General features: G+C 38.8%; 1 protein-coding gene and 1 pseudogene across 2 annotated transcripts; one reads left to right on the top strand and one right to left on the bottom strand.

The window, feature by feature from the left end:
• The first annotated feature begins 6,692 nt into the window (after positions 1 to 6,692).
• On the top strand, positions 6,693 to 11,535 carry LOC143566660 (PHD finger protein At1g33420-like). Its single transcript, XM_077053298.1, has 5 exons — positions 6,693 to 7,014; positions 8,691 to 8,817; positions 8,981 to 9,196; positions 9,629 to 10,246; positions 10,752 to 11,535. Exons 1-5 carry the CDS (start codon positions 6,717 to 6,719, stop codon positions 11,533 to 11,535), a joined length of 2,043 nt encoding a protein of 680 aa, XP_076909413.1. The 5' UTR covers positions 6,693 to 6,716.
• An 11,987-nt stretch (positions 11,536 to 23,522) lies between these two features.
• LOC143566677 (uncharacterized) lies at positions 23,523 to 26,551 on the bottom strand (annotated as a pseudogene). The gene is made up of 4 exons (XR_013141272.1): positions 26,285 to 26,551; positions 26,085 to 26,187; positions 24,777 to 25,451; positions 23,523 to 24,183 (listed from the first exon to the last, which is right to left on the bottom strand). The product of XR_013141272.1 is annotated as an uncharacterized LOC143566677 (transcript).
• Between the last annotated feature and the right edge of the window lie 963 nt (positions 26,552 to 27,514).

Genomic DNA, 27,514 nt, shown 5'->3' with positions numbered 1-27,514 from the left:
TATCCTTTTTCTTTCTCCTTCTCTTTCTTCCATCTCTATATCGTTGAACATTGATTCAGTTACTTTTGTAACATCGACTTCATAACATGTTGAATCATCGCTGATGTACCTTCATAATCTGTGCTCCGGCGTTCATTTTTAGGATGAGCAAAGTTAGGATCTTGGTTTATCGGATAATTGAAATATTCCTGCCCCTGAGGGCTTTCTTCCTGATCGGTCATTATTCCTTTTCCCTTTGATTTTATTGATTTTTGGGATCTGCTTGATCCACTTGATCTTGTTCCCTGCATATCTTGTCTTCGGATGATATGGGCTAGCGGGATGTTGGAGTCGAAGGAATCTGAATTTTCCTCCATTGAGGTCTGATATGAGTCTTCACTACTAGATATAGAGATTGGGAGTAAGGCTGTTCCTATACACCCTTATCCTTTACCTGACCGAGGTTGATATGATCCTTGGTTAGATTGACGATCAGACATCTGTACGATGTTAGATTGGAAATATGATCGCGTTCCTATCTTATCCGTAACAGTTTTATTATTCAGTAATTGTATTTTAGATACTCTCAGTTAAGTACTTATTTTGTTTGAACCAATATTTGTATAATAGGATTAAATCCTATCCGTATCATGTTTAATCATTCAGTAATTATGTCAATTGATATTCTTCATTTGAATACCAATATTTTCAGCATAACCTTATTTCTAGTCAAAGCCTAAGTACAAAGTATACCTGATTCGCTAATACCGATGGCTCTGATACCAACATGTCACACCCGATCCAAAGCCTGGGTGCGACGCCCGTTAGTTGGTATCTGTTTTTGAAAATATATCAGAGTTGCAGGTTTTTAGTGGAAGTTTTTTTTAAATATAATATTCATTTATAAAATGTCGGGTTAGAATACCCGCTTGAATATTATATAAAATATCAGCGGAAGTTTTTTCTGATAAAATATTATTATATTGAAAACTCGGAAATTTAATTCCTGTTTTGATACTCCAAATACATGTCATTTAAAAATATGATTCTTAATAATATTTTGAATAAAATATCTGAGCCATCAGATCACCTCTAATAACTGTGTCTCCAATCTTCTATCAGTCTTGTCTGTCAGTTCTATTCTCTACAGTTCCTTGAAACGTGGGGAAAAATACGTCAGCACACAGCCGGTGAATGACGCTGACTCAATAATACCATTGCATAAACAATAATAATACCTTTGTGACAATACTCATTAGGCACCCAACTCAATTGGGTTAAAATTACCCTAAGTACATGTACAATTAATCATATACACAATATCATTTCTCTGAACAATCCCGTAGACTTCCAGAGGCTTGCTTGATGATATGCATGGCCTCGGGGAACTCCGAGTCACCATGTATGTATGGATCCAGACATATGTATACTCTTAATCTGAGTATGCCCGTTTCTTATTATTGTAACACAGTTTTAAGAATTCGTAAATCCTATGCAAACAGTTCAGACTCTAAAAGAGTTGTAAAAGTTTAGGGCGTATTCACCTTTTATGATTGTAATCAGTTTCTGACACTGATTCATGTATATTGATCAGTTTGATTACTGACCCCTGTCTGTAAATCACTTTCTGTTACTGATTCCTGTTTCTGTTTTCAGCTTCTGATTTATTGATTGACTGTTATCTCGGACCTAGAGTACGAGATTAACATTTGTATAAATATCTAGATCAACGATCTAGCTTCAGACCCTGTAGTCTGTTTTGTATAGCTATAATCTTGACAATTTATTTGTTTGTATAAAACATTTAGACCTATAGTTCTTTTGTTTATTTATCAATTTTATGTCAGGTTTCTTCTTTAGAAAGAAACATTTATACCAGGTTTCTTCTTCGAGAAGAAAAATCTAAACCAGGTTTCTTCTTTAAGAATAAACATTATTTTAACTACAACATGTGTGAATGAATAGTGCATTTATTAATCATTAAAAATACTATTTTAACTATACCTCTTGCGTTTCTTAATCATGAAGACATTATAATTAACTATAACCTTTGCTTCTGAAAAGCTATATTATTTTTAACATTGATCAAGGTTCGGGCTATACCCCCGACTGTGGTCTAAGCTATAATAATAATAATAATACTTTAATCAGAACCTCTACCTCACACGAGTATATGGAGTTAAATGCCTATGACTGATCGAGCGGCACCTCTACTCTATATCGCGTACTACACCATAAACCGTCAGAGCTTCGGAGCTTGGCACGTTCTACGAGGCCGGCACGTAAATCGAGACTAGTGTGTGTGAGAATGTGTGTGTTTGAGGTGTGGAATGAAATGCCGTGAGCCTCCCCTTTTATAGCCGAAATTGGGTACCATCGCGTAGCGCGATGATCCCTTGTCTTAAGCCATCGCGTAGCGCGATGGGTTCCAGAATCCAGATTTTTATTTTTAGTCCCTCGTCTTTGACAACTTGCCACTTCTTGATCATACTTCCATTGTTCAAAAATACTAAAGCGGCCCTTATGCGGCTCGCAGCGATGCGAGCGTGCGCCATCAAAACGCCACATTACAACCATCGTCCGAGTCCGAGTCCGTGCGCGTCGGGTGCTTCGCACCATCCGCTAGGACTATGGAGATTGGCTAGTCACACTAAAACATTTCTATGGAAACTTGTTTCCTTATAAAGAGCTTCCATTTCTTCTCTTGTTTCCATGTGGGATGAAAGTATCCTTTCCTTATTTATACCCATGTGGAATGCTTCCACTTTCTTTCATCTTTCCATGTGGGATGGAATTTTCTCACTTTATTAACATGAGATGTTTTCTTTTTCTTATTTTATTTTTCCATCACTTGTCTTTGAGATTATTTTAATCCATCAACTTTCAAAGTTGACAACTTTAGTCCAAAATAATTATGGGTTTTTCATAGATGTTACAGGCGGTGGTGGTGGGTAACAGTGGTGGGCGAGGCGATGGTTGATGGCGATGGTGAGCGGTTGGCACTGATGGCGATGGTTGGTGGTGGCGGCGCTAACAACGACGGTGGACGGTGATGGTGGTGGTGGGTGGCGGTGGCGGTGGCGGTTATGGTGGTGGTGGGTGTTGATGTTGGTTGGTGGTGGTGATGGGAGGATGGTGGAAGTGATGTAGGGTGAAAGAGAGAATATAATGAATAAAAAACATAGGGTATGAATGTAATGAAATTGGAGTGTTTTAGGGGGAATGGAATGGACTAGGTAATAGGTCATTCCATTCCTTTGATCAACCAAACACGCTTTACTCCATTTTCTAGAGTTATTTCATTCCGTTCTCCATTACTGCATACCAAATGCTACCTTAACAAACAGAGATTTGCGTTTTCAACTTTGAAAAGGAGATATCTGCAATGGTTGCATCCAAATCAAATGGATAAATTGAGAGAGATATAAGGGGATGAAGTCAGGTCCTTAATCACAATCAATTTGGGTTTTGAAAGGGCAACAATAAGCAAAGTGTAACATTTGTTACTTTTCAAATCCAAAAACCCGACCCATTTTGAATTTTCAGTTATATATATATATCCCCTATATAGGGTTAAGTTCATGTGAGAAATCAAGTTATTGTGAGAAATCAATACAGCCAATCAGATTTTTTCTTTTCTTTTTTTTCTTTTAATTAAATATAAGGATAGAATGGTAAAATTTGCTAAGTAGTTTATGTAGTAACTATTAAATTTTGTAAAGTTTTATATTTATACTCCTTTATTAGTTTATTTATCTATTAATTGAGTTTATATTTATAATTCGTTTATATTATTCGAATATATCATTCTTAATTCTGTCACTTTTTTTATATATTTTTTAATTCTTTCTTTTTAATTAAATTAAAAATCACCAAGATTCTTTTTATCCCCTCATCCTATATTCCTATTGAACCCCTACAACAACAAAAAAAAATCAATCAAATATATATAATATAAATCAAACATATTCTTCTATTTTTGTTTTTGAAATATACAAAATCTTGTTCGTCGTTCAAAAAGAAACTTATAAACATTTAAATCACTTTTTATACCTACAAAAATATTTATAGATCCTACACAACAATTTGTGTTACAAACAACATACATTTATGTATCTTACGCAAACTCTGTATATCACAAAACAAAATATTGTTTTTCATCGGTAAGCACCAACTACGTATACTACACACACAAAAATTGCCTTTCATTCCCACGCAATAATCTATGGATCCTACATAAATTGTGTTATCATAAACAACGTACATGTATATAGCCTACATATATGTTTTTTTACTGAACGAAATGTAGCCTACATACATAATAATAACCCTACATATAAGTATTAAATGTGTAGGTTTTTTTTCAAACTGTGTAAGTTAAAATATCCAATCCCGCTCTTTATAATTCAAATCCTACACAACATCATAGCTACACTAAATTATCTGATAAAAGTTATTCATACACAATGTCAAAATAAGTCCTATACTTAAAATCACAAATATACATACAATAACTAATAACAAAATCAAAAGAAATGTTTTCTTAGATTCTCAATCACAATGCAGTATAGTTTTTTAGACATGCGTTGCTAAAAATTTGAATGAATAATCCCAATAATTTAATACAAATATAAATTTTTCTACTCTTTGATATGTAATTAACCATACCTTTTTTCTAATCTTTGATAAAAAAATTTTCCTGATTAACACGAAAACCAAATTAAGTAGAATTGAAAAGTAGTGGTACATTTCCAATTCTAATAATTGTTTATTTATTTGGAATTTTTGATTTTGAGTGATATTTAGGCCACAAATTTAAGATCTGATTAAATGCATGCAAGTTTCATTCTAGGCTTGTAAATAATAAAATACTAATATATCCTTTAACATTAAAAATATTAAAAAGAGGAACATCAATATTACAAGATTTCCATTTTGAATGTAGACCATGGATTAAACAAATCAATAGTCATAATTAACTTCTCATACTTCACACAATAAAATGACTTCTCTCTTGAACCATCTCCTATATATATATATATACTAGATTTTATCCCCCCGTATTACGGGGGTTGTTTTACATTATTCGTTTTTAATATTTATGTATATATATTTAGATATTAATTTTATTTATTGTAAGAAAGTTAATAATTAATATACTTAAGGTTTGATAATAAAATGGTTTCACAAATAAATAATATGTTATAATCCGGTTTAAAAGCTATCTGGTTTTGGTGATACCCATTACGCGTTTATTTTCTTTATCATAAAATTGTTTCTTAATTATAAATAATATCTTTTTTTTAAATAAAATAGGATATTGATTTTTAGTATATCCCCTATTTTATAAGATTTTCATATCAAATATTTGATGATATTAATTTTTAATATAATGAGATGTTTAACCCGTTTAAGAGCTATCTGAGTTTGGTGAGACCTTTACCCGTGAATTCGGGTAAAATGCGTGAGAATCATTCATTTACAAATAAAGCAATCTGATGGCTTGAGAGAATGGTTGTTTTACATATTTTCTTTTTTAATATTTATTTTTTGGATTTTATTTTTTTTTATTGTAAGAAAGTTAATAATATACTTAGGGTTTGATGATACAAGGGTTTCATAAATAAATGATATGTTATTATCCGTTTAAAAGCTATATGGATTTTGTGACCCATGGCCCGCTTATGTTTTTTACTATAAAATTGTTTATTAATTATAAATAATATCTTTTTCTTTTTAAATTGGATATTAAATTTTAGTATATCCCTATTTTATAGGATTTTCATATCAAATAATTGATAAGATTAATTTTTAATTTAATGAGATGTTATAACCCATTTAAGTGCTATCTGGTTTTGGTAAGACTCATACCCATGAATTTGGGTTAAATCAATGAGAGACATCCATATAAAAATCAAGCAATCTCGTGGCTTTCATAAAAGGGGAGAGTGATCACATCGCGACACGTAGGATTTTTGGGGTTATATATATATATATATTATAATGTTATTAATTAATCTTGAGTTTCGTTTCGTGTATTTTATGTGGCATTCGTCATTCTTATTTGTATATGTATTCGTTAGACCGATCGTTGTGGTTACCGCCCAAGGGAGCGGTATGGCCTCCACATAACCTCCATGCCGGACATCACCTTTGCCGCCCCCATCCAATCACTCCATCATTAACCAAATACCGCCCCTGCTCGTCGCCCCAGCACGGTGTTTGCCACGCCCAACTCTGCAAAAGCTGTTATTCATATTTATCTCTTCTAAATAAAATAATAAATAAATACCAAAACAATTTCTAAAATATAAATAGAAATAAATCAACAAATAAATAAAAGATTTGATTCACATTCGACGTTTTAGCTGGAAACTTAAATTCAAAAACCATCCAATAACATAATCCCGAAAATAATTCAATTCAAATGAACAATAATTACGGTTAAACTTAACCATTAAGCCATAAACTCAAATCTAATTTCCAATTAAATACAAAGTACTATAAATATAAATAACCGGATAGATTCAAACCCCCTTTAAATAATATCTTTTTCATACCCTTTTGACTCTCTCTCCACCCGAAACCGACTCTCACCCAAACACCCTTAAACTAAATTAAATCCAATCCAATCAAACCCCAAATCCAAACCCTAACCCTAATTTTCCAATCACCCCCAAATCTCCAATTTCCGATTCTAATCAACCAATATCCGTTCAATTCATCACCATCCAACCATGGTTGTGAACGGCCGTCCGTTAAAACGGATGAAAACCCGCGTAACCGCCGACCTCAACGACTTTTTGACCTTCCCGTCCGGCGAACGCACGGCGGCCGGACCTTTCAGGACCACCGTGAGGGAGTTTTTGCTCCGGCACGCGCTGCTGCCGCCGCTGATACCGTACCTGCTGACGTGGCAGATGCTGTTTAGGGTTGGGGATGAAGATAGTGGTGATGTGAGTGTGTGTCTTGATGTGGTGGAGGAAGATGTGGTCAGATCTAGGTCGGTTTATTGCGAGCAGTGTCGAGTTGTTGGTGAGTTGACTCAACTCGGGTTCGTGAGTCGGTTTGACTCGGTTGTGTTTCTAGAAGTATCCTTTCGCATTAGTTGCCAGCTGGCTTGGCGGGAAGTTTGGTGGATAATTAATAATACTATAATAATTAATAATAATAATAATAATAATAATAATAATAATAAATTAATAATTGTGATTTGTAGATCTAGGGAGTACTTAATTAGGGGTAGATCATTCAGATTATTAAGAGATAATCTAATTTAATTAATAATCAATAATAAATAATAGTTTAATAATATAATAAAATGATTAATAACAATAAGGCTGAGGGGTGTGGGGGGCTCCAACGGGGGCGCGAGTGGGGGCTCCAGCCAATAATATTGTGACGTGTGGCAGAGAGAGAAACTGGATAAGGTGGGTGTTGGAGCCCCCGCTGGAGCCCCTGGCCCTGGTGTGGAGGGGCTCCAGCAGGGGCTCCAGCGGATTTTTTTTTTTATTTTTTTATAAATATATTCAAAAAACGTATTATTAAAAAAACTCATAAATTATTAAAAAAAACACAAATTAAAAAAAAACACATTAATATCTAAAAATAAAAAAAAAATTAAAGTACTAAAAAAACATTATTCTTATTCTTCGGCTTGGTCTTCTTCGATCAACCTCTTTCGGATACGTTCCTTTTGCTTTTCCATCAGCATTTGATCGACCGGATTTAGGTTACTGAAGTCTCTTGTACCAATTTTCAGCCATGTTTTTAAAAAAAGGTTTGGAAGATGGGTTGATTTTGGGTTTTTTTTGATAATTGGTTTAGGTTTATATATAGGAAAAACAGATTTTTTTTTAATAAAATTAAAGAGCCCAACGGCTCATTTCTCATCCCAACGGCTCTTTCACGCATTCCCATGTCCCTTTACGCCTCTTCCTTCACGCGAACAGGCTTGCGCCTGCTTTGAAAGCCATGCTCGCGCCCCTCTCGCGCCCCTCTCGCGCCTCGGTGGTGTGGTGCTCGCCCCTGGGGGCGCGAGCGGAGGGGCTCTCGCGCCCCCGCTGAAGCCCCACACCCCTCAGCCTAAGGTGTGGGGCCAGTTGTACGACTAATATATGATTAATGCTGAGTGGCAGGTTGCATCAGCGACATTCGTGGTCCTCTTTATATGCTACGTGTCATATCATCAGTTACTATTAAACAGATTTACATTGATATTTTTTGATTCACTTAAAAAAGTCTAATTTTTTATTTTTTTTATCTAGTGTTAATATTTATGAAAAGATTTATTTTTTGTTTTTTTGGTTCATAGTCTCGAAGAGCATGTTTTTTTTTTATCTTGATAAGCTTTTTTCTAACTCAATCCCAAACCCCAAACATGCTCGAAATAAAAGACTTGTTATTTGAATACACAGTTTTGAGATTTGTGAATGTTATCTTGGTGGTCTAGCTTAGTATGCACTATGCAGTTTATATTTGTATGCTGCTGTCATATGCATTGTTCAATTTTTTGAAATGGTTGTTTATGTAATGATTGCCAGTTTATCTGGCAACTCGTTATGGCTCAGATAAGATACAATTTGTGACCTACATCTATTTTTTTGGATTCTGTTTTATGTTATAATTGGAGTTTTAGGCCTTAAGATGAGTTACCTTGGATTAGAAATTTAATTTTTAAGAAAATATCTAATTATACTTCAAATATGAAGGCTGGAGCGGGAACCCAGTATGTGGAAAGAGGTACCATTTCATAATAAAGGCTGATGGTGCTTCCATTGGTGGCTACAACAAGCCATGTGCTGGTTGTGGTGCTTTTGTCCATTTGTCTGACTCAAGGTCTGCCCTCAAATTTACCTAAAAATACAAAATAATATGTTTTAGAAAGAATAGTGGTGTTAAAGTTGTATATAATATAGAGATCTAATTTAAGAATAGAGGTGATGGATTTGACGCTGAGCATTTACTTTGAATCTTTAATTGTTGATCTTAACTTTTGCAGGTGCAAGTCATGTAACCATGTGCTGACTACTGAAGATGTTGAGGATTGGATGTATAACCAGCTGGATGATACTAGTCATCTTTTACATGCTGTTGTTCATACAAACGGTTATGGTCACATTCTCAGAGTCAATGGCAGGGAAGGCGGGTCCCAGGTTCTATCGGGTCGTCATATCATGGACTTCTGGGATCGCCTTTGCAAAGTTCTTGGAGTCAGGTAAAGTTTTTTCTTTTAATGGGCATGAACAAGAGAACCCTGTTCGTTTAATTATTTAATTGTTCGTGTTTGATTGTTTCCATTGTTTACAAGCCTACTTATTTTATCAAGACCACTTTTATAAGTAAAACTACGTACATCACGGCTTAATCTTTATTAGAATACAAATTATTTTTCAGGTTGAAGTTGTTATTTTGTCTTTTCAAAAAAGTAAAAGAATATAAAAAAGGGTATTTTCGTCATCCAAAATGTTTTGCTTAAAGTTGATTTAAGTGAAGCATTTGTGTGGCTTCAACATACATTTCCCCTATAATCAAAGAAAAAGGAAATAAGTCTAATGGGTTGGAAGTCAACAATAAAAGAAACTGCATTTTAAGACCCTGTGCCTTGTTCTAATGGCTAATGAATTTCTGTTTTAATGTTTGTGAACAGACAAGTCAGCGTTATGGATGTATCAAAGAAACACGGTTTGGAGTTTCGGTTACTTCACTCGGTTGTTAAGGGTCATCCGTGGTATGCTGATTGGGGATATGAATTTGGTGGTGGAAGTTATGGTATTACCCATGAAGCCTATAATAATGCAATTGAAAATCTAGCAAACACACGTTTATCCCTTTTATCTCCACAAGGGCGTAAACCCAGAACGCATCTACATGACTTGGTCGACTTTTACCGGTCAATGTCTGATCAAGAGCTTGTAACTGTTAGGGATTTGTTTCATTTTATAACTAATTTATTACATGATACTGATAAAAGCGGGACAGTGGGGGATTATGGGACCGTTAGAAAGGTTAAGTCGGGTAATTCAAGGGTGTTGTGTGCTTGGAATATGAGTGATGTTGTTCGTGTTGAGGAAGCGATGCTTAAAGTCTTGAAGGCTGTTAGTGGGTCGTCGTGGGTGAGCTGGCGGTCCTTGCGTGGGGCGGTTTGCAGGGTGGGTCAGCCTGAGCTTTTGGATTATTGTTTTAAGGAGCTTAAAGGGAAACAAGCAGCTGTTGGTATGGTGGTTAATGCCAGGTCTAATCCGGATTCTGGTGCCCTTGAATACAGGTAATGCTTTAGTTAATTTTTAATTAATAATTCAATTTTCATGATTCCATTTAGTACATTAACTTAAATGTTTACGGGTAGTGTTCTTGCTCAAAATCTATTTGTGCGAAGCTCGGTCTGTAAACGAGTCGAGCCTGAGCCAAGGCTGGTTCGGCTCATGGCACGCTTTGCTGGTTCATTTAAGTTTTAAACAATTATAACTCAAATTATAATATTATATTATGAATTATGTAGTTCATATATTCTGCATATGCTACAAAAATTATTTTTAGTTTCTATATATATCAATATATGTAGCATATAAATAAATTTAAATTTAGAAAAAAACAAAGAAGCTAACAACTAACCATGAGTCGAACTTGAGCTCAACATTTCAACTTGTTTAAATAAATGAGCCGGGGTGGGCTCTGCCTGGCTCATTTACAACTTTGTTTGTCAGTAAATGTCACTTGCCGTTTGTCATATGTTGCCTTTCTAAACCAGAATAATTCAATCACTATTGCAGGATTGAACCGGGTGGCCACACCACCGACAACTGCTCGATTGCAAGCAGCCTTTCTGAAAATAATTTGATCCAAGATCTAACGTATTTATACGAAGCGTTACTCCATCCACAGTTTATAGTAGACCATATACCTTTCACAAAGAGGGACACAGCCGTGGCTTCAGCCATCAAGATCCTCGATTGCAAGCATTTTGTAAAAAACTACCACCCTGAAAACTCATTCACAAAATCAAACCCTGAGTCACTAATACTCTCGTGTAAACCCGAGCTCATTGAAGAAAGTAATATAAACCCGCCTCCCGAACACATAATTCTTCCCGTTAATGCCACGGTTGGGGACCTTAAAGCTGAAGCATCGAAAGCGTTTCAAGAAGTTTATTTGATTTTCAGACGGTTTCAAGCGGAAGAACTTGTTGGATACAGAGGTGTGGACGAGTCCACCCAAATCAAGCTTCTGATTGGGTCAAAGAACGAGACAGTGGTCAACGTTGTTGGCAAGTGTTTAGGGAAGGGCGGTTTGAGTCGATTTAGGATGGAGCGAGGTGAGGAAACATGGACTTTGGATTGTGATTGTGGAGCTAAAGATGATGATGGCGAGAGGATGTTGGCGTGCGATGTGTGTGGTGTATGGCAACACACTCGGTGTGTTAGTATTCCGGACACTTGTGTGGAGCCCGTGAGTTTTGTTTGTTGTAATTGTGACGGTAGTGACGATATGGTGGTTGAAGGTGGTAGTGGTGTGGTAGATGTGGTTGGGGGTGGTGGTTTGTGTTTCAGTGGCTGATTTTTTGTTGCCTTGGTAAGTTTGTAAATTATCTTGGTGTTTTTGGAGTTGCATTAGGTTTTTTTGGGTTGTCTAATGTCGATCAAAATGATGTAAATATTTCGATATGTGATGGTTCTCTAAATTAAGATGCTTAACGTTGATCTTTGTTACCTAATGCAAAGAAAAAAAAATGAAAAAAAGCTCTTTTTTGACTCATTCAGTCGGTATGAATTTCTTTTAAATTTAGAAATTGTTGGTGTTTGTCTAGTGAGGGACTGGGACTAACGATTAATTGTGATTGATAGGGATTAATCAAATTGTAATTAATATACATATATCTACGTCAGTTTAAAAAAGTTTGACTGACTTTAAACAAATAGTATTTAATTGGCGACTAGTCATGATTAATGATTAATCAGGAATTAGTTGACACGCTGAAAGGATTTTTACAACCATGTAATTTCTATCAACTAAGAAAAGCTTATAATTAGTTTATAATGTAATTAAATTTGTAAAAATTTATGAGAAACTTATAACATCGTATAAAACATGTAACAAAATGTCACAATAAACAACAAACAAACAACATAACACTAATATTATGATATATCAGCATACACTTTATTTTATAAAATATTACAACTGATGCATATATATACTTCAACATAGATCGTGCTATAATTTTTAAATATCTTCTAATAAATATTCAAATACAAAATATACAAAAATTGATGTTACACACCTCTTAAAAGTCGGAATGGCGTAACTAAAATACGAACCGTAAGGAGGTCATGAACGTTTGTAAACTTCCTTTTTTTTCATAAGGTTTTTTCAAACATATTAGAAGTCAACTACCATCTTGTAGGTGTGTCCCAATTTGAGCGAAACATCATTAGACTATTTGCCAAAATTTAATATATATCTACTATACCTTTTTTTAAATTTTACTGAAAATATCACAATAGCATTTTCTTAAAACTTTCATTTACATTATTATTTAGGGATTTAGGGGAGGAGGTACGACAAGCAAGGGAGAGGGGTATGCTTAGCCTCAGCTTATTGTCTTTCTTGCACAACCAAGTTCATGATGTGTAGAATACATTAACTGTGAAAATGGTAGTCGCAAATTGGTTATATATTTTATTTTTTGTTGTGCAATCATGATGGTATGATTCAAGGTTTTTTTAAATGATATAGAAAAAAGATTTTTTTTTAATAACACTTAAACTAAATACTGAAATAAGCTATACTGGGCATATGGACAACCGAACGATTCAATCCCAACTGGACGCTTCACCGTTTGCCACATTTTGAGGACCTATACAATGAACTTTAACGCGAAGGTACAAATCTGGTAAAACATGTGGATCCGGCTAAACACCACAAGTTTAATTCACACCGGTTTTCAAGTTTTTAAAATGGGAACATTCCCAAAATAGCCTCTTTTAGAGAGAGAGTCCCCAAAATAGCCACTTTTTCCTCAAAATTTTTTAAGATTTTGACTTTCCAGACGCATTGGGAAAATATAATAATATAGGGGTAGCAGACCAAATTTATAAAAACAGTTAGAGAGAAGACCAGATTTAAGAAAATAATGAATAGAAAGTCCAATTTTTTTTTTCTTTTCAAATATTTTGGTTAACTAACCGATTTTCATTACATTTGTTTTTTCATATAGTTATGTCCTATTGTCTAGTGACAGTGACGTGTTTTTTTATTAACTAACCTCTCTATGACAAAGGATAAGTGATCATCTACGTCGTCATGTTTAAAATAATAGGTTTCGTTTTATGCAACTCTTACAATCCCCCTATCCTCTCCTTTTGTTTAGCTATTATTGTTCTTTTATAATGTGTTTATTATTAACTGTACTTCATTTTTATATAAATGTTTTATACTTTTATACCTAGTTTTATAATTTGTATAATTTATTATCAATTATATACATATTTTTTATTTGAAACATACTTTTTGCACTAGTTTTTAGCAATTTATGAAATTTAATATTTAAGTATTCATTATGTAACAGCACTATGATATCTATAACAAAACTTCCATAAGTTGACGCAAATTCAATATATAAAAACATGCGTTAGATGTAACTTTACGAACTTAACTATTCTAACATTGATTATTCTAATCCTATCAATCAACCACAACTAGTTTCTGATACAACTTGTCACACCCGGCCCTAAACGGCGGAAACAGCCGGGTGCGCGCGAGTGGGAATTGATAATCAAGCACGAGTCATTGCAAACATTCAAATAAATTTTCCATTGCGCATGAAATGTCTAGTACAAAATACATTACATTGTTTAGAATTACATATAAAAACATCCACATATGAAAAACGTTGAAGATTTCCGCGCCATATCCCCTTACACGGCGGGAACAACCACGCGTGTGGAAGGGATAGAACTAAAATCTTCCAAAAACTATTTTTATAGATGTTCTGCGTGAAGTGCTCTATGTGTGACTCCTTGCGCTACTAATTATCACCTGAAAGACACGTAAAAACATTTGAATCAGTATAAACTGAGTGAGTTCACAAGTTTTGGTGACTTGATAAATCGTATTGCATCATATCCTTGATAAAACCATATTGAAACATATTTCTGATAACACCATTAAAACATATGCTTGATAAAACCGTCCCGCGGGTTACGCGTGAACATTTCTGAAAACCGTGCTCGTCCATGCAAAGTGGCGCTGCCACTACGAGCTAAAACAATACCGTCCCGCGGGTTACGCGCGGACGTTGTGCTCGGAAAACTAGGCGCTCGTCCATGCAAAGAGGTGCGACCCCTACGAGCGGGCTTTACAACCAGTAGTACTACCCCATGACCATACTAGGCACTCGTCTATGCAAAGAGGTGCGACCCCTACGAGCGGGTTGATCAAACACAGTAGTCCCTACCCTTAGAGTTCCATTGACGAAGTGATCACTTTCTAAATCTTGCGCACTCACATTGAAAACCAAGATAAACACCATGAACAGATAATCGTTTGCATTGCTTGTAAATATACCATGATAAAACATAATTTAAACACGTGTCCCTCGCCCCGAAAACAGTTTAAAAACAGTGAAAATAGGGGCTGTGAGACTCACCTGTGATTCTTGTTAAGTGATGGTTTAGAGAGAGATTAAACGAGATTCGGGTTTCCTGATGTTAGCCTCGAAATTGGAAGTCTAAAATACGTTTAAATAACAAGAAACATGTATATTAAGATCAAGAAATCGAAGAATATAAGGGTTGGTCAGGAAAGTAAATCTTAAGACTAAAGTTTCGGCTTACCTATTGATGGAAACGGAACTGGAAACGGATGCTCGGGAGATGGTTAGTGCAGAATTACAGGTTTAAGAGAGGAGTTTGAAGTGTGTTTGTGTGATATTTTTATTCAAGAATTGATACTTATTTATAGGCAAATTCAAGGGAACACAATCCCTTGATTTAGGGGATTGAAATCTTATCATATTGGGTGTAATGATGACAAGGTATTGGGGTTTATTATTATTTATTTTAGGGATGGGGGTGATGGTCCTAGGGAGTGGTTATAAAGATTCTGATGGATTTGACAGTACATGCAAGACTGTGGTTGATGAGTGTAGGTGCGGCTGACAGCTGACATTTCGTGTTACAGTCTACTTTTCCTGGTACTGTTGTCAGTGTGCAGTCAAAAGGTAAAAATCTCTGAAACACGCAACTGGTTCTTTCTGGGCGGGGGTAATCCCCTTTCATCTGAAGAATAGACTAAGTGTTTTGTGCGCGTAACCTTGCGCGTATAGCCTTCTGCGTGTAGGCCATTTCTTTGAACGTTGTGGGTCCGGCGGCTCCAGTTGGTCTTCGCGCAAGCGTCCTTGTAACGAATCCTGCGCGTATCACTGCGCAGGCGTCCTTATAAGGAATCCTGCGGGTCCATCTGGCTCTGCTGGAACCAGCGTTCTCAGAGTTTATTAACAGGGTGAACTTTTGGATTTAAGCGAAAAGGTGGTTGGTTTCTGTGCAGACGTTCATGCGTAAAGGGTTTAGTTTTAAGGTGTCCCGCGGGGATTCTTCCCGCAGGTGTCGCACATAACTCCTTTTTATTTGATGCGGGTAGGTGCGTAACCTTCTCGTAGTCAGGGACGTTGAGTTTCATTTGTAGATTCTCCATGAGGTCTTGGTATTTCAACATAGTGATCAGTTATGTTGAAGTCAATTCCATCTTGGAGCTTCAAACAAACTAGCTCTCAATGTTCCCGCCATGCGGGGAGGTTAGTTCCCTTTTTCCGCGCGCGCATAAATGATTTGATTATTGAAGAGGTATGCACCCGCCTTAGCATCAAGCGGGGCGGCTAACCCATTAGACAAACGACATGTAATTAAGTTATGAAAACACAAAACCTGTGCGCGTGGCGCACATAACATATGCTCGCGCTGATCCTAACATGGCGCGCATCGCATCCGCGCATGGCGCATATAACATATGCCCGCGCTGATCCTAACATGGCGCGCATCGCATCCGCGCATGGCGCATATAACATATGCCCGCGCTGATAATGGCGCGCATAACATATGCCCGCGCTGATCCTAACATGGCGCGCATCGCATCCGCGCATGGCGCATATAACATATGCCCGCGCTGATAATGGCGCGCATAACATTCACAATCTCCTAATAATTAGGTTGGTTACTTGGTTTATGGGATTGGGAAATTACCGGGTGTCACATTCTCCCCCTGTTAGGAGAATTTCGTCCCGAAATTTAGGAGGTGTCGCTGGTAGGAGCTATTCTTTGGAAGAGGTATGGGTACTTTTTGCGCATTTGGTCTTCTCTTTCCCAAGTGAATTCAGGTCCACGCTTTGAGCTCCATTGAACCTTTACTAACTTGATTCGGCTTCTTCGCAACTTTTGTTCTTTCCAATCGGTTACTGCTATAGGCTCTTCCACGAAGTGTAGCTGTTTGTCGATATGAACCTCGTCCAATGGTAAAATTAACGTTTCATCAGATAAGCACTTCTTGAGGTTGGATACATGAAACGTGTTGTGAACTCCACTAAGTTCGGCGGGTAAATGGAGTTTATAAGCAACTGGACCGATCCTTTCCAGGATCTCAAATGGTCCGATGTATCGCGGATTTAACTTTCCTCGCTTGCCGAAACGGGGGACTCCCTTCCATGGAGAGACTTTCAAAAGTACTCTATCCCCTACTTGAAATTCCAACGGTTTTCTTCTCACATCTGCATAGCTTTTCTGTCTGTCGCGCGCTGCCCTAAGGCGATCCCGTATCTGGAAAATTTTGTCCGTCGTTTCTTGGATCAATTCTGGACCAGTCATTTGCTTGTCACCCACTTCAGCCCAACACAGTGGGGACTTACACTTGCGCCCATACAAGGCTTCAAATGGCGCAGCCTTGAGGCTTGTGTGATAACTGTTATTGTATGAAAATTCAACCAATGGGAGATGAGTATCCCAGCTACCCCTGAAATCGATTGCGCACGCGCGCAACATATCTTCTAATGTTTGAATGGTTCGCTCGCTTTGTCCATCCGTTTGGGGATGATAAGCCGTACTCATGTCAAGACGAGTACCTAAAGCCCCTTGTAACGATCTCCAAAATCTTGAGGTGAAACGACTATCTCTATCAGAAATGATGGATACCGGAACTCCGTGTTTTGAAACTACTTCTCGAATATACAATCGGGCTAACTTTTCCATCTTATCGGTTTCCTTGATCGGCAGGAAGTGTGCTGACTTAGTTAGCCGGTCTACAATAACCCAAATCGTGTTGTAACCCCCAGGTGTCCTTGGCAGTTTGGTAATGAAGTCCATGGAGATTTGTTCCCACTTCCACATGGGAATTTCTGGCTGTTGAAGCAACCCCGACGGTTTCTGGTATTCAGCCTTCACCTCCGAACACGTCAGGCACTTACTGACATACGTCGCGATGTCGCCCTTAAGATTGGGCCACCAATACAGCGCTTTAACATCTTGGTACATCTTGTCTGAGCCAGGATGTACGGAATACCGCGTTTTGTGAGCTTCGCTTAACACTTGCTCGCGCAATCCTCCTTTGAGAGGGACCCATATGCGGTTAGCAAAATATCGAGAATCGTTCTCTTTGAGCTCCAAATTCTTAATCATACCCCCAAGGGATTCGTTCTTGACAAACTCTGATTTCAAGGCTTCTTGTTGAGCTTCTCGGATGCGGGTAGTGAGGTCTGCGCGAACGGTCAATCTTAGAGCCTTAACTCGTAACGTCTTTGCTCGCTCTTTCCTACTTAAAGCGTCTGCTACCACATTCGCCTTTCCAGGATGATACTTTATTTCACAATCATAATCATTCAATAATTCAACCCATCTTCGTTGCCTCATGTTTAAATCCTTTTGATCAAATATATGTTGAAGGCTCTTGTGATCCGTAAAAATCAAACACTTTGTACCATAAAGATAATGGCGCCAAATCTTTAGCGCGAAAACAACTGCTCCAAGTTCCAGATCATGCATTGTATAATTCCTTTCATTGGCCTTGAGTTGACGAGAGGCATACGCTATGACTTTGTTTCTCTGCATAAGGACACATCCGAGTCCTTGATGTGAAGCGTCGCAGTAGACGACGATGTCGTCCGTCCCCTCGAGTAGCGACAAAATTGGCGCACTACATAACCTTTGCTTTAACATTTGAAACGCTGCTTCCTGGTTTTCGCCCCAATCAAACTTCTTATCTTTCTGTGTTAGCGCAGTCAGAGGTAAAGCTATCTTGGAAAAGTTCTCAATGAAACGTCGATAGTAGCCAGCTAGTCCTAGGAATTGCCTCACCTCAGTTGGTGTTTTTGGCGCTTCCCAATTCTCGATGGCTTTGACCTTGGAAGGATCGACGTGTATTCCGTTCTCGTTTACAACGTGACCGAGAAAGTGAACCTCTCTAAGCCAAAACTCACATTTAGAAAACTTTGCATACAACTTTTCTTTCTTCAGCAACCCCAAAATTAATCTCAGATGTTGTTCATGCTCAGCTCTGGTTCGGGAATAAACCAGAATATCATCTATAAATACAATCACAAACTTATCCAAGTATGGTTTGCACACACGGTTCATCAGATCCATGAATACAGCCGGCGCATTAGTTAGCCCGAAAGGCATCACTAAGAACTCATAATGGCCGTATCTAGTTCGGAAGGCTGTCTTCGGCACGTCTTCCTCATGGACCCTAAGTTGGTGGTAACCTGACCGTAGATCTATCTTCGAGTAATAACTGGATCCCTGCAACTGATCAAATAAGTCGTCAATCCTCGGTAAGGGGTACCGATTCTTGACTGTCAGCTTGTTCAGTTCCCTGTAGTCAATACACATTCTAAATGAACCATCCTTCTTCTTCAAGAAAAGCACTGGCGCTCCCCAGGGTGAAAAGCTTGGGCGTACGAAGCCCTTATCCAATAGTTCCTGCAACTGATTGGATAGCTCTTGCATCTCGGATGGAGCTAGTCGATAAGGTGCTCGAGCTACTGGTGCAGCTCCTGGAACCAAGTCGATTCGAAGCTCGACTTGTCGCGGTGGCGGTAATCCGGGCAGATCTTCAGGGAAAACTTCTGGAAATTCGCGCACCACTGGTAAGTCTTCAATCTTTCGTTCATCTCCTTTCTTCTCTACTACGTGCGCCAGGAAGGCGTAGCATCCTTTCCTCAGGCACTTGCGCGCCTTTAGACACGAAATGAGTTTTGTCGCAACTCCACTTCTTTCCCCTTGAATTACCAAGGTTTCTCCGCTCAACAGTGGGATCCGAACCTGCTTCTCATGGCAAATAACTTCCGCGTGGTTCTCGACTAACCAATCCATGCCTACCACAATGTCAAAGCTTCCCAAGTCTATTGGCAATAAGTTAATATTGAATCTGTGACCTCCCATGACCAATACACATTGCTCAGTCCTCTCGTTCGCGCGTATCTGCCTACCATTGGCTAGTTCTATAGTATAAGGCGTGTCTAGCCTACTGGTTGCTAAGCCTAAGGAGTTTTTAAACTCAGTGGATATGAAACTTAGGTCAGCGCCAGTATCAAATAAGACAGATGCAAAATGGTCGTTAAGTAGGAACGTACCGGTTACCACATTCGGTTCTTCTTTTGCTTCGCCCGCGCTGATCACAAAGGCTCTCCCGCGAGCTTGGTTTCTCTTTTGCGGGCAATCCCGACTGAAATGTCCTGGCTTCCCGCATGCGTAGCAGTTGTCGTTTGCTCCAGCTTCCTTATGGCAGTTTATCGCCTTGTGCCCTGGTCTGCTACATTTGGCGCATACGATGCTTGCGCATTCACCCTCGTGGTGATACTTGCATCTGCTGCACCATGGGCGAGGCCCATTGTACCTTTTTCGTGATGGCTCCAGGGCTTGTATCGCGTAAGCCCTTACGCTCTCCTGTTTCTTGAATGGTGGTTGCTTGGAGTCGGACCCTCGGTGGTGAGAGTTCCATTTTCTCTTGGGGTCAGAGGTTCGCTGCTCGTTCCCGCGCGAGGTCAACATGCCCGCACGGACCGTATCTCTTGTAAGAGTGATGGCCCGCGCCACTGCCTCATCAAAGGTTGGAGGCGCTGCGGCATTGAGCGGAACCCTGATAACATGGGGTAACCCAAAGATATACCTCTCGATCTTTTTCTCCTCCGTGTTTGCCATATCCGGCACCATCTGGCAAAGTTCGTTGAATCGGTTGTTGTAGGCGTCGATATCAGTTCCTATCATGGTGTGGTTCCAAAATTCCTGCTGTAGACTCTGAATTTCGGCGCGAGAGCAGAACTTTTTCATCATCATTTCCTTCAGCTCCTCCCAGGTCTTGTGGAGAGCAACTTCTCGTCCCAATGTTTTCACTTGAAGCTTCCACCAAGACGAGGCCGCTTCTTGAAACATGCAGGTCGCGTAAAGGACCTTTTGATTTTCACTACACCCGCTAATGGAGAGAATTGTCTCCATTTTTTCGATCCAGTTGTAGAGCCCAATGGCCCCTTCGGTGCCCTTGAATGGCCAAGGCTTACAGGCCATAAATGTCTTATAGGAGCATCCTTTGTCCAAAGCTCCTGATTCAGGTTCTGGGGTTTCGGTCTCTTGACGACCCTGACTTGATTCGGCCTTGCTGGCCTCATGCGTTGCGATCGCCTGTGCGATTATTTCTGCGAGTTCCTCGGGTGTCATGGTAATTCCCTTGGCTCTGGTTGGAGGCATTCTCGTTTTTCTTAAAAGAGAACGAAAATATATCAACTTAGCGCATGTACCCTGAGCACATAATGTTCTTATCCTTAGTGTTCACTAGACATTGTGTGACCCGTGTTCCTAAGTGTGTGTGATTTTTCTTTCGAAAATATTTTCTTTGAAAAAAAAATATTTCATGCGATTCCCCTACGGTTATAGTCTAGGTTAAAACTTCTTTCCTAGTTCGCTATAACCAGTGCTCTGATACCAATCTGTCACACCCGGCCCTAAACGGCGGAAACAGCCGGGTGCGCGCGAGTGGGAATTGATAATCAAGCACGGGTCATTGCAAACATTCAAATAAATTTTCCATTGCGCATGAAATGTCTAGTACAAAATACATTACATTGTTTAGAATTACATATAAAAACATCCACATATGAAAAACGTTGAAGATTTCCGCGCCATATCCCCTTACACGGCGGGAACAACCACGCGTGTGGAAGGGATAGAACTAAAATCTTCCAAAAACCATTTTTATAGATGTTCTGCGTGAAGTGCTATATGTGTGACTCCTTGCGCTACTAATTATCACCTGAAAGACACGTAAAAACATTTGAATCGGTATAAACTGAGTGAGTTCACAAGTTTTGGTGACTTGATAAATCGTATTGCATCATATCCTTGATAAAACCATATTGAAACATATTTCTGATAACACCATTAAAACATATGCTTGATAAAACCGTCCCGCGGGTTACGCGTGGACATTTCTGAAAACCGTGCTCGTCCATGCAAAGTGGCGCTGCCACTACGAGCTAAAACAATACCGTCCCGCGGGTTACGCGCGGACGTTGTGCTCGGAAAACTAGGCGCTCGTCCATGCAAAGAGGTGCGACCCCTACGAGCGGGCTTTACAACCAGTAGTACTACCCCATGACCATACTAGGCACTCGTCTATGCAAAGAGGTGCGACCCCTACGAGCGGGTTGATCAAACACAGTAGTCCCTACCCTTAGAGTTCCATTGACGAAGTGATCACTTTCTAAATCTTGCGCACTCACATTGAAAACCAAGATAAACACCATGAACATATAATCGTTTGCATTGCTTGTAAATATACCATGATAAAACATAATTTAAACACGTGTCCCTCGCCCCGAAAACAGTTTAAAAACAGAGAAAATAGGGGCTGTGAGACTCACCTGTGATTCTTGTTAAGTGATGGTTTAGAGAGAGATTAAACGAGATTCGGGTTTCCTGATGTTAGCCTCGAAATTGGAAGTCTAAAATATGTTTAAATAACAAGAAACATGTATATTAAGATCAAGAAATCGAAGAATATAAGGGTTGGTCAGGAAAGTAAATCTTAAGACTAAAGTTTCGGCTTACCTAGTGATGGAAACGGAACTGGAAACGGATGCTCGGGAGATTGTTAGTGCAGAATTACAGGTTTAAGAGAGGAGTTTGAAGTGTGTTTGTGTGATATTTTTATTCAAGAATTGATACTTATTTATAGGCAAATTCAAGGGAACACAATCCCTTGATTTAGGGGATTGAAATCTTATCATATTGGGTGTAATGATGACAAGGTATTGGGGTTTATTATTATTTATTTTAGGGATGGGGGTGATGGTCCTAGGGAGTGGTTATAAAGATTCTGATGGATTTGACAGTACATGCAGGACTGTGGTTGATGAGTGTAGGTGCGGCTGACAGCTGACATTTCGTGTTACAGTCTACTTTTCCTGGTACTGTTGTCAGTGTGCAGTCAAAAGGTAAAAATCTCTTAAACACGCAACTGGTTCTTTCTGGGCGGGGGTAATCCCCTTTCATCTGAAGAATAGACTAAGTGTTTTGTGCGCGTAACCTTGCGCGTATAGCCTTCTGCGTGTAGGCTATTTCTTTGAACGTTGTGGGTCCGGCGGCTCCAGTTGGTCTTCGCGCAAGCGTCCTTGTAACGAATCCTGCGCGTATCACTGCGCAGGCGTCCTTATAAGGAATCCTGCGGGTCCATCTGGCTCTGCTGGAACCAGCGTTCTCAGAGTTTATTAACAGGGTGAACTTTTGGATTTAAGCGAAAAGGTGGTTGGTTTCTGTGCAGACGTTCATGCGTAAAGGGTTTAGTTTTAAGGTGTCCCGCGGGAATTCTTCCCGCAGGTGTCGCACATAACTCCTTTTTATTTGATGCGGGTAGGTGCGTAACCTTCTCGTAGTCAGGGACGTTGAGTTTCATTTGTAGATTCTCCATGAGGTCTTGGTATTTCAACATAGTGATCAGTTATGTTGAAGTCAATTCCATCTTGGAGCTTCAAACAAACTAGCTCTCAATGTTCCCGCCATGCGGGGAGGTTAGTTCCCTTTTTCCGCGCGCGCATAAATGATTTGATTATTGAAGAGGTATGCACCCGCCTTAGCATCAAGCGGGGCGGCTAACCCATTTGACAAACGACATGAAATTAAGTTATGAAAACACAAAACCTGTGCGCGTGGCGCACATAACATATGCCCGCGCTGATCCTAACATGGCGCGCATCGCATCCGCGCATGGTGCATATAACATATGCCCGCGCTGATCCTAACATGGCGCGCATCGCATCCGCGCATGGCGCATATAACATATGACCGCGCTGATCCTAACATGGCGCGCATCGCATCCGCGCATGGCGCATATAACATATGCCCGCGCTGATAATGGCGCGCATAACATATGCCCGCGCTGATCCTAACATGGCGCGCATCGCATCCGCGCATGGCGCATATAACATATGCCCGCGCTGATAATGGCGCGCATAACATTCACAATCTCCTAATAATTAGGTTGGTTACTTGGTTTATGGGATTGGGAAATTACCGGGTGTCACACAACTCTCCAGATATAGCAGCTTCCATAGTATCTTCAGGATTCAAATCACCATCACCATCACCACCACTCTTATTATTATTATTATTATTCTCTATATCCTCCTGTTTGACCACCCTAAGATTCCAAAACACAATCTCCGGCACCCTCTCATACCCCTAAGATTCCTCACTATCGCCTCATAATCAGTCTCCCACGGGTCTCGATCAAACTCCATATCACTAAACACAAACACCCGTTTCACCATATCATCTTCGCTCAACTTCGCGCTCACAGCAACTTCAAGCATTTTATCGAACACCTTTTGAAAATTTGTGTTCATCCCCCAATCCATCTTGCGAATGAACTCTGTTTTTGATCGGAGATCACACCCTTCAATTAGATGGATCTCGGGAGATTCGCTGAATGTGATGACGTGGCCTTTCCAAGGCTCGGCACTGAGTTCTGATACCAATAGACCGAGTGCAACCAACACCTCCATTGGCGTACCTGACATGCTACCGGATACGTCACACACTGCGATGCAGTTTGTTAGTTTACCCTTCTTTAACAAATCATCCACCATTCTTTTCCATTGAAGCTCGGCTACAATGGATGCCCTGCTCCCTCGTTTCAAGCCGCCGATGATTTCGTGAGGCAGTAATGCTCCTGTAATTGAGAATATATTATTAGGGTTTATTGTTAGGCCTGTAAATGAATTGAACAGTTCATGAACCGTTCAGTGGGAGATTGTTTATTTATTAAACGAACGGACATGAACAAAAACTTAAGCTCATCTAGTTAAACAAACAAACATGAATATATGTCTCGTTCTTTCTTTTAAATTTGTATATGTTCATTAGTTTACATTTGTTTAAGTTCGTTAATATATATTCATTTTAATTTTTTTGGCCCGTTACAGCTTAGTATCGTTTACTAACCTTTTAGACTTAATACATTGTGCATCACATTACTTCTAACTAGTTTCAGCACGTTCACGTTCATTTATCTATATTCGGTTATGTTCATTCGTTTATGTTCGTGAACCGTTGTTTTATACTGTTAATGAACAGACATAAACGAACACGAACATTTCATTTTCTTAAAGAACGAACATGAACAAGAAAACCTCGTTCGTTTAATTGTCCATGTCCATCGGTTAGTTTACAAACCATAGTTAGAAGATATGATTTGATTAGCCTTTCTTTTTTAATTATCCCTACAAATAGTATAGTAGATCAACAATGCGCAATACTCTATACCTGCAGCGATCTTTGCATCACCAGTCTTCACGTTTTCTAGATAGCCACGAAATCGTTCATTGTCCCGATGCAAGAATATATCCGTGTAGTTTTTCATGGCTACGGATGCAACTCTATCATACGAAATCGAGCTCCATTGCTTTGCACTCATGTAAACTTCTGGCAATTTCAAGGCATTGTGTAGAGGAACAAGAACTTGTTTCCGCAACAGGTTTTTGACTCTAAATATGTAATTAACATCATCAAGTTCATCAAATTCTGGATCCGAATTCCTAGGGTAAAATAATCTAGCAATCGATTCACAAATCAGTGTGGCCTTATCGTATGACGAATCAACACCGGGACACCACTTTGCAGCTAAACTAATCTTTGTAGCATCACCGGAATTCAATGACTCGATATCAGATCTTAAGCGTTCTGCGAAGAACATTGGTACCTGATCATGAAGGAACCTGTAATCTGGATCTGAATTGTATAGGCCACGCACTTTATCAGCCATGGCGGATTCCTTTTGTTTCCTTGAAGCTTTTGCTCTCGCTTTCTCTGCCATCATTTGTGTCCTGTTGGCTTCAATCCGTTGCTCTCGAGGTACTGTTGCTCTCAATGCAGCTTTCGTCTCCTTGTCGGCTTTTTTGATCTTCTTCTTCGAAAGGAAATAGCTCTTCCACGCTATACCTGAAAGATAATTGGCACCGAAAGTTAATGAACAAGAACACAAAATTAACTTAAAACATTGATTATTACTTTGTTATATCGAATGTCTTTATACAAAGGGAAAAAATGACCAAGACGTCCATTTGACCGGTGAATATCGACAAAATGTCCATTTGACACAAATTTCCCGAAATGTTCACCCTAAAACTCGTTGACCCGATCACTTTTTAATCATTACCTGACTAGATTTTTAACCAACCAGATTATGCCACTTGTCCAAAAATAAAAAAAATCTCATCGGACGCCAAGAAAAAATCTTGTCGGACGCCAAAATAACTTTCATCAGGATACAAAATAATCCTGTCGAAGCACGCTTTTTTATAAAAAAAAATAATAAAAAAACGAGTGGTCCAATGGTTTTTTTTTTACACGTGAGAGAAAACACTTGTTCTACCCTAATTTAGAGAATTAGTTGATCAAATGGACATCTCGCTACTCTCATCAACACTAACCGGTCAAATGGAATTTTGGTCATTATTCCTTGTATTAAACCTAAGAAACTTGGCCAACAAGTAATCCTATTTAAATCAACAACCCCTACACTTTCAAACCCGGTCACTTTTAACCCGAACTTCCAAAACTACGCTACCATACCTTTCCCTTTCCTCGATTTCTTCTCAACCCACTCCGATTTCGCAACCGATCGCACTTCCGGACCTTCGATCAACCTATACAGAATCTCCACCAAGTACCCAAACTCAACCAACACCGGAATATTACACGCCAGTGTTTTGGGATGGTGGTCATGGACCCAGATCGCAGCTCTGTTTATCCGACTTACCGCTTCCACGTACACCTCTGAGGTTGCAGATGAGTTTGAGCGTGGTGAGTGGGTTGTGGGCCCAGGCGAGGTTTAGTTGGTGGGCTATGGTGTCGGGGACGACGTGGAAGAAGAAGTCGAGGCAGGGGTTTAGGGAGGTGGCGGATGAGTTCTCGGTGAAGGTGAGAAGTGGGTTGTGGTTGTCGTTCATGATGATATCGTCGGTGGTGGTGGTAGTTTCCGGTGAGGAGATGGGAGAGCTGGGAATTGGGGTGTCCATTGGAAGTGACGGACACGTCATGTGAACAAGGATGATTCAATTGATTTCCCATTAGTCATAGAAAACAATATATATATAGCTTACAACCGAATAGATATATTCGGAAAATAAAATCAAACTAAACTGTAGGAGATACACACAATAATACAGCAGAAAATCTATAAAATAATACACTTGGAACCATCAAAATTTATTGATTAAAAGTTATTAATTAATCGATAAATTAATAATTATTAATTTATATATTAATTAATATTTTATTAATTTATAGTAGAATGTTCTGACTCACCCAGAAGAAAATGTAATTGCACAGTTGTTGACTGATGAAAAAATTATTGAAAGCGTTATTGGAATTAATGAAGATGATATCGATGAAGAAGATGATGAAAGTTCTACAATTGAGCCCCCTTCGCGAAACGAAGCTATTAAAGCGGCAATCACATTGAACAATTTCTTGTTGAGCTATGAGAAAACAACACCAGAAGTTCTTATTATGCTAAGGAAAATTAGAGACGAGATTCAAGGGGAAATTGATTTCAACAAAAAACAAAAGACAATTGAGTCATTTTTCAAGAAACCTTCATAAATCATTCATATAATATGCTATATATAAGGAATTATTAATTTATATTTTATATGGGGTCTAAAGAAATTATCAAAAATGTATTATCTTATAATTTTAGCGAATTATTAATTTAGCACCCTATCCTTGAGTCAGGACCGGCAAAAAATATTATTTTAGAGAGTTTATTAAATAATCGAGTATTAATTTATCAAGTTTGTACTGTATTTAAATATAAAAAGACATATGAATTGGTTAGCACGTAATTTTGACTGAGTCATTTTAATAATAAGCTAAATAGTAAACGTGGCGTCTGTCATATGTTCAGGAAAATCATGTTATCCAAACCTGCTATGATAAAATCCATTATGATTACGATTGGATTTGAATTTAAGACCAGGAGTGATTTGTGGGACATCGAA

Source organism: Bidens hawaiensis, unplaced genomic scaffold (assembly GCF_021521415.1).
Source record: "Bidens hawaiensis isolate Kalapana, Puna unplaced genomic scaffold, B.hawaiensis_p1.1 tig00023035_1, whole genome shotgun sequence".
Classification (NCBI taxonomy): domain Eukaryota; kingdom Viridiplantae; phylum Streptophyta; class Magnoliopsida; order Asterales; family Asteraceae; genus Bidens; species Bidens hawaiensis.
Note: the sequence above shows the minus strand (reverse complement) of the source record. Positions and strands in the feature narration are given on the sequence as shown.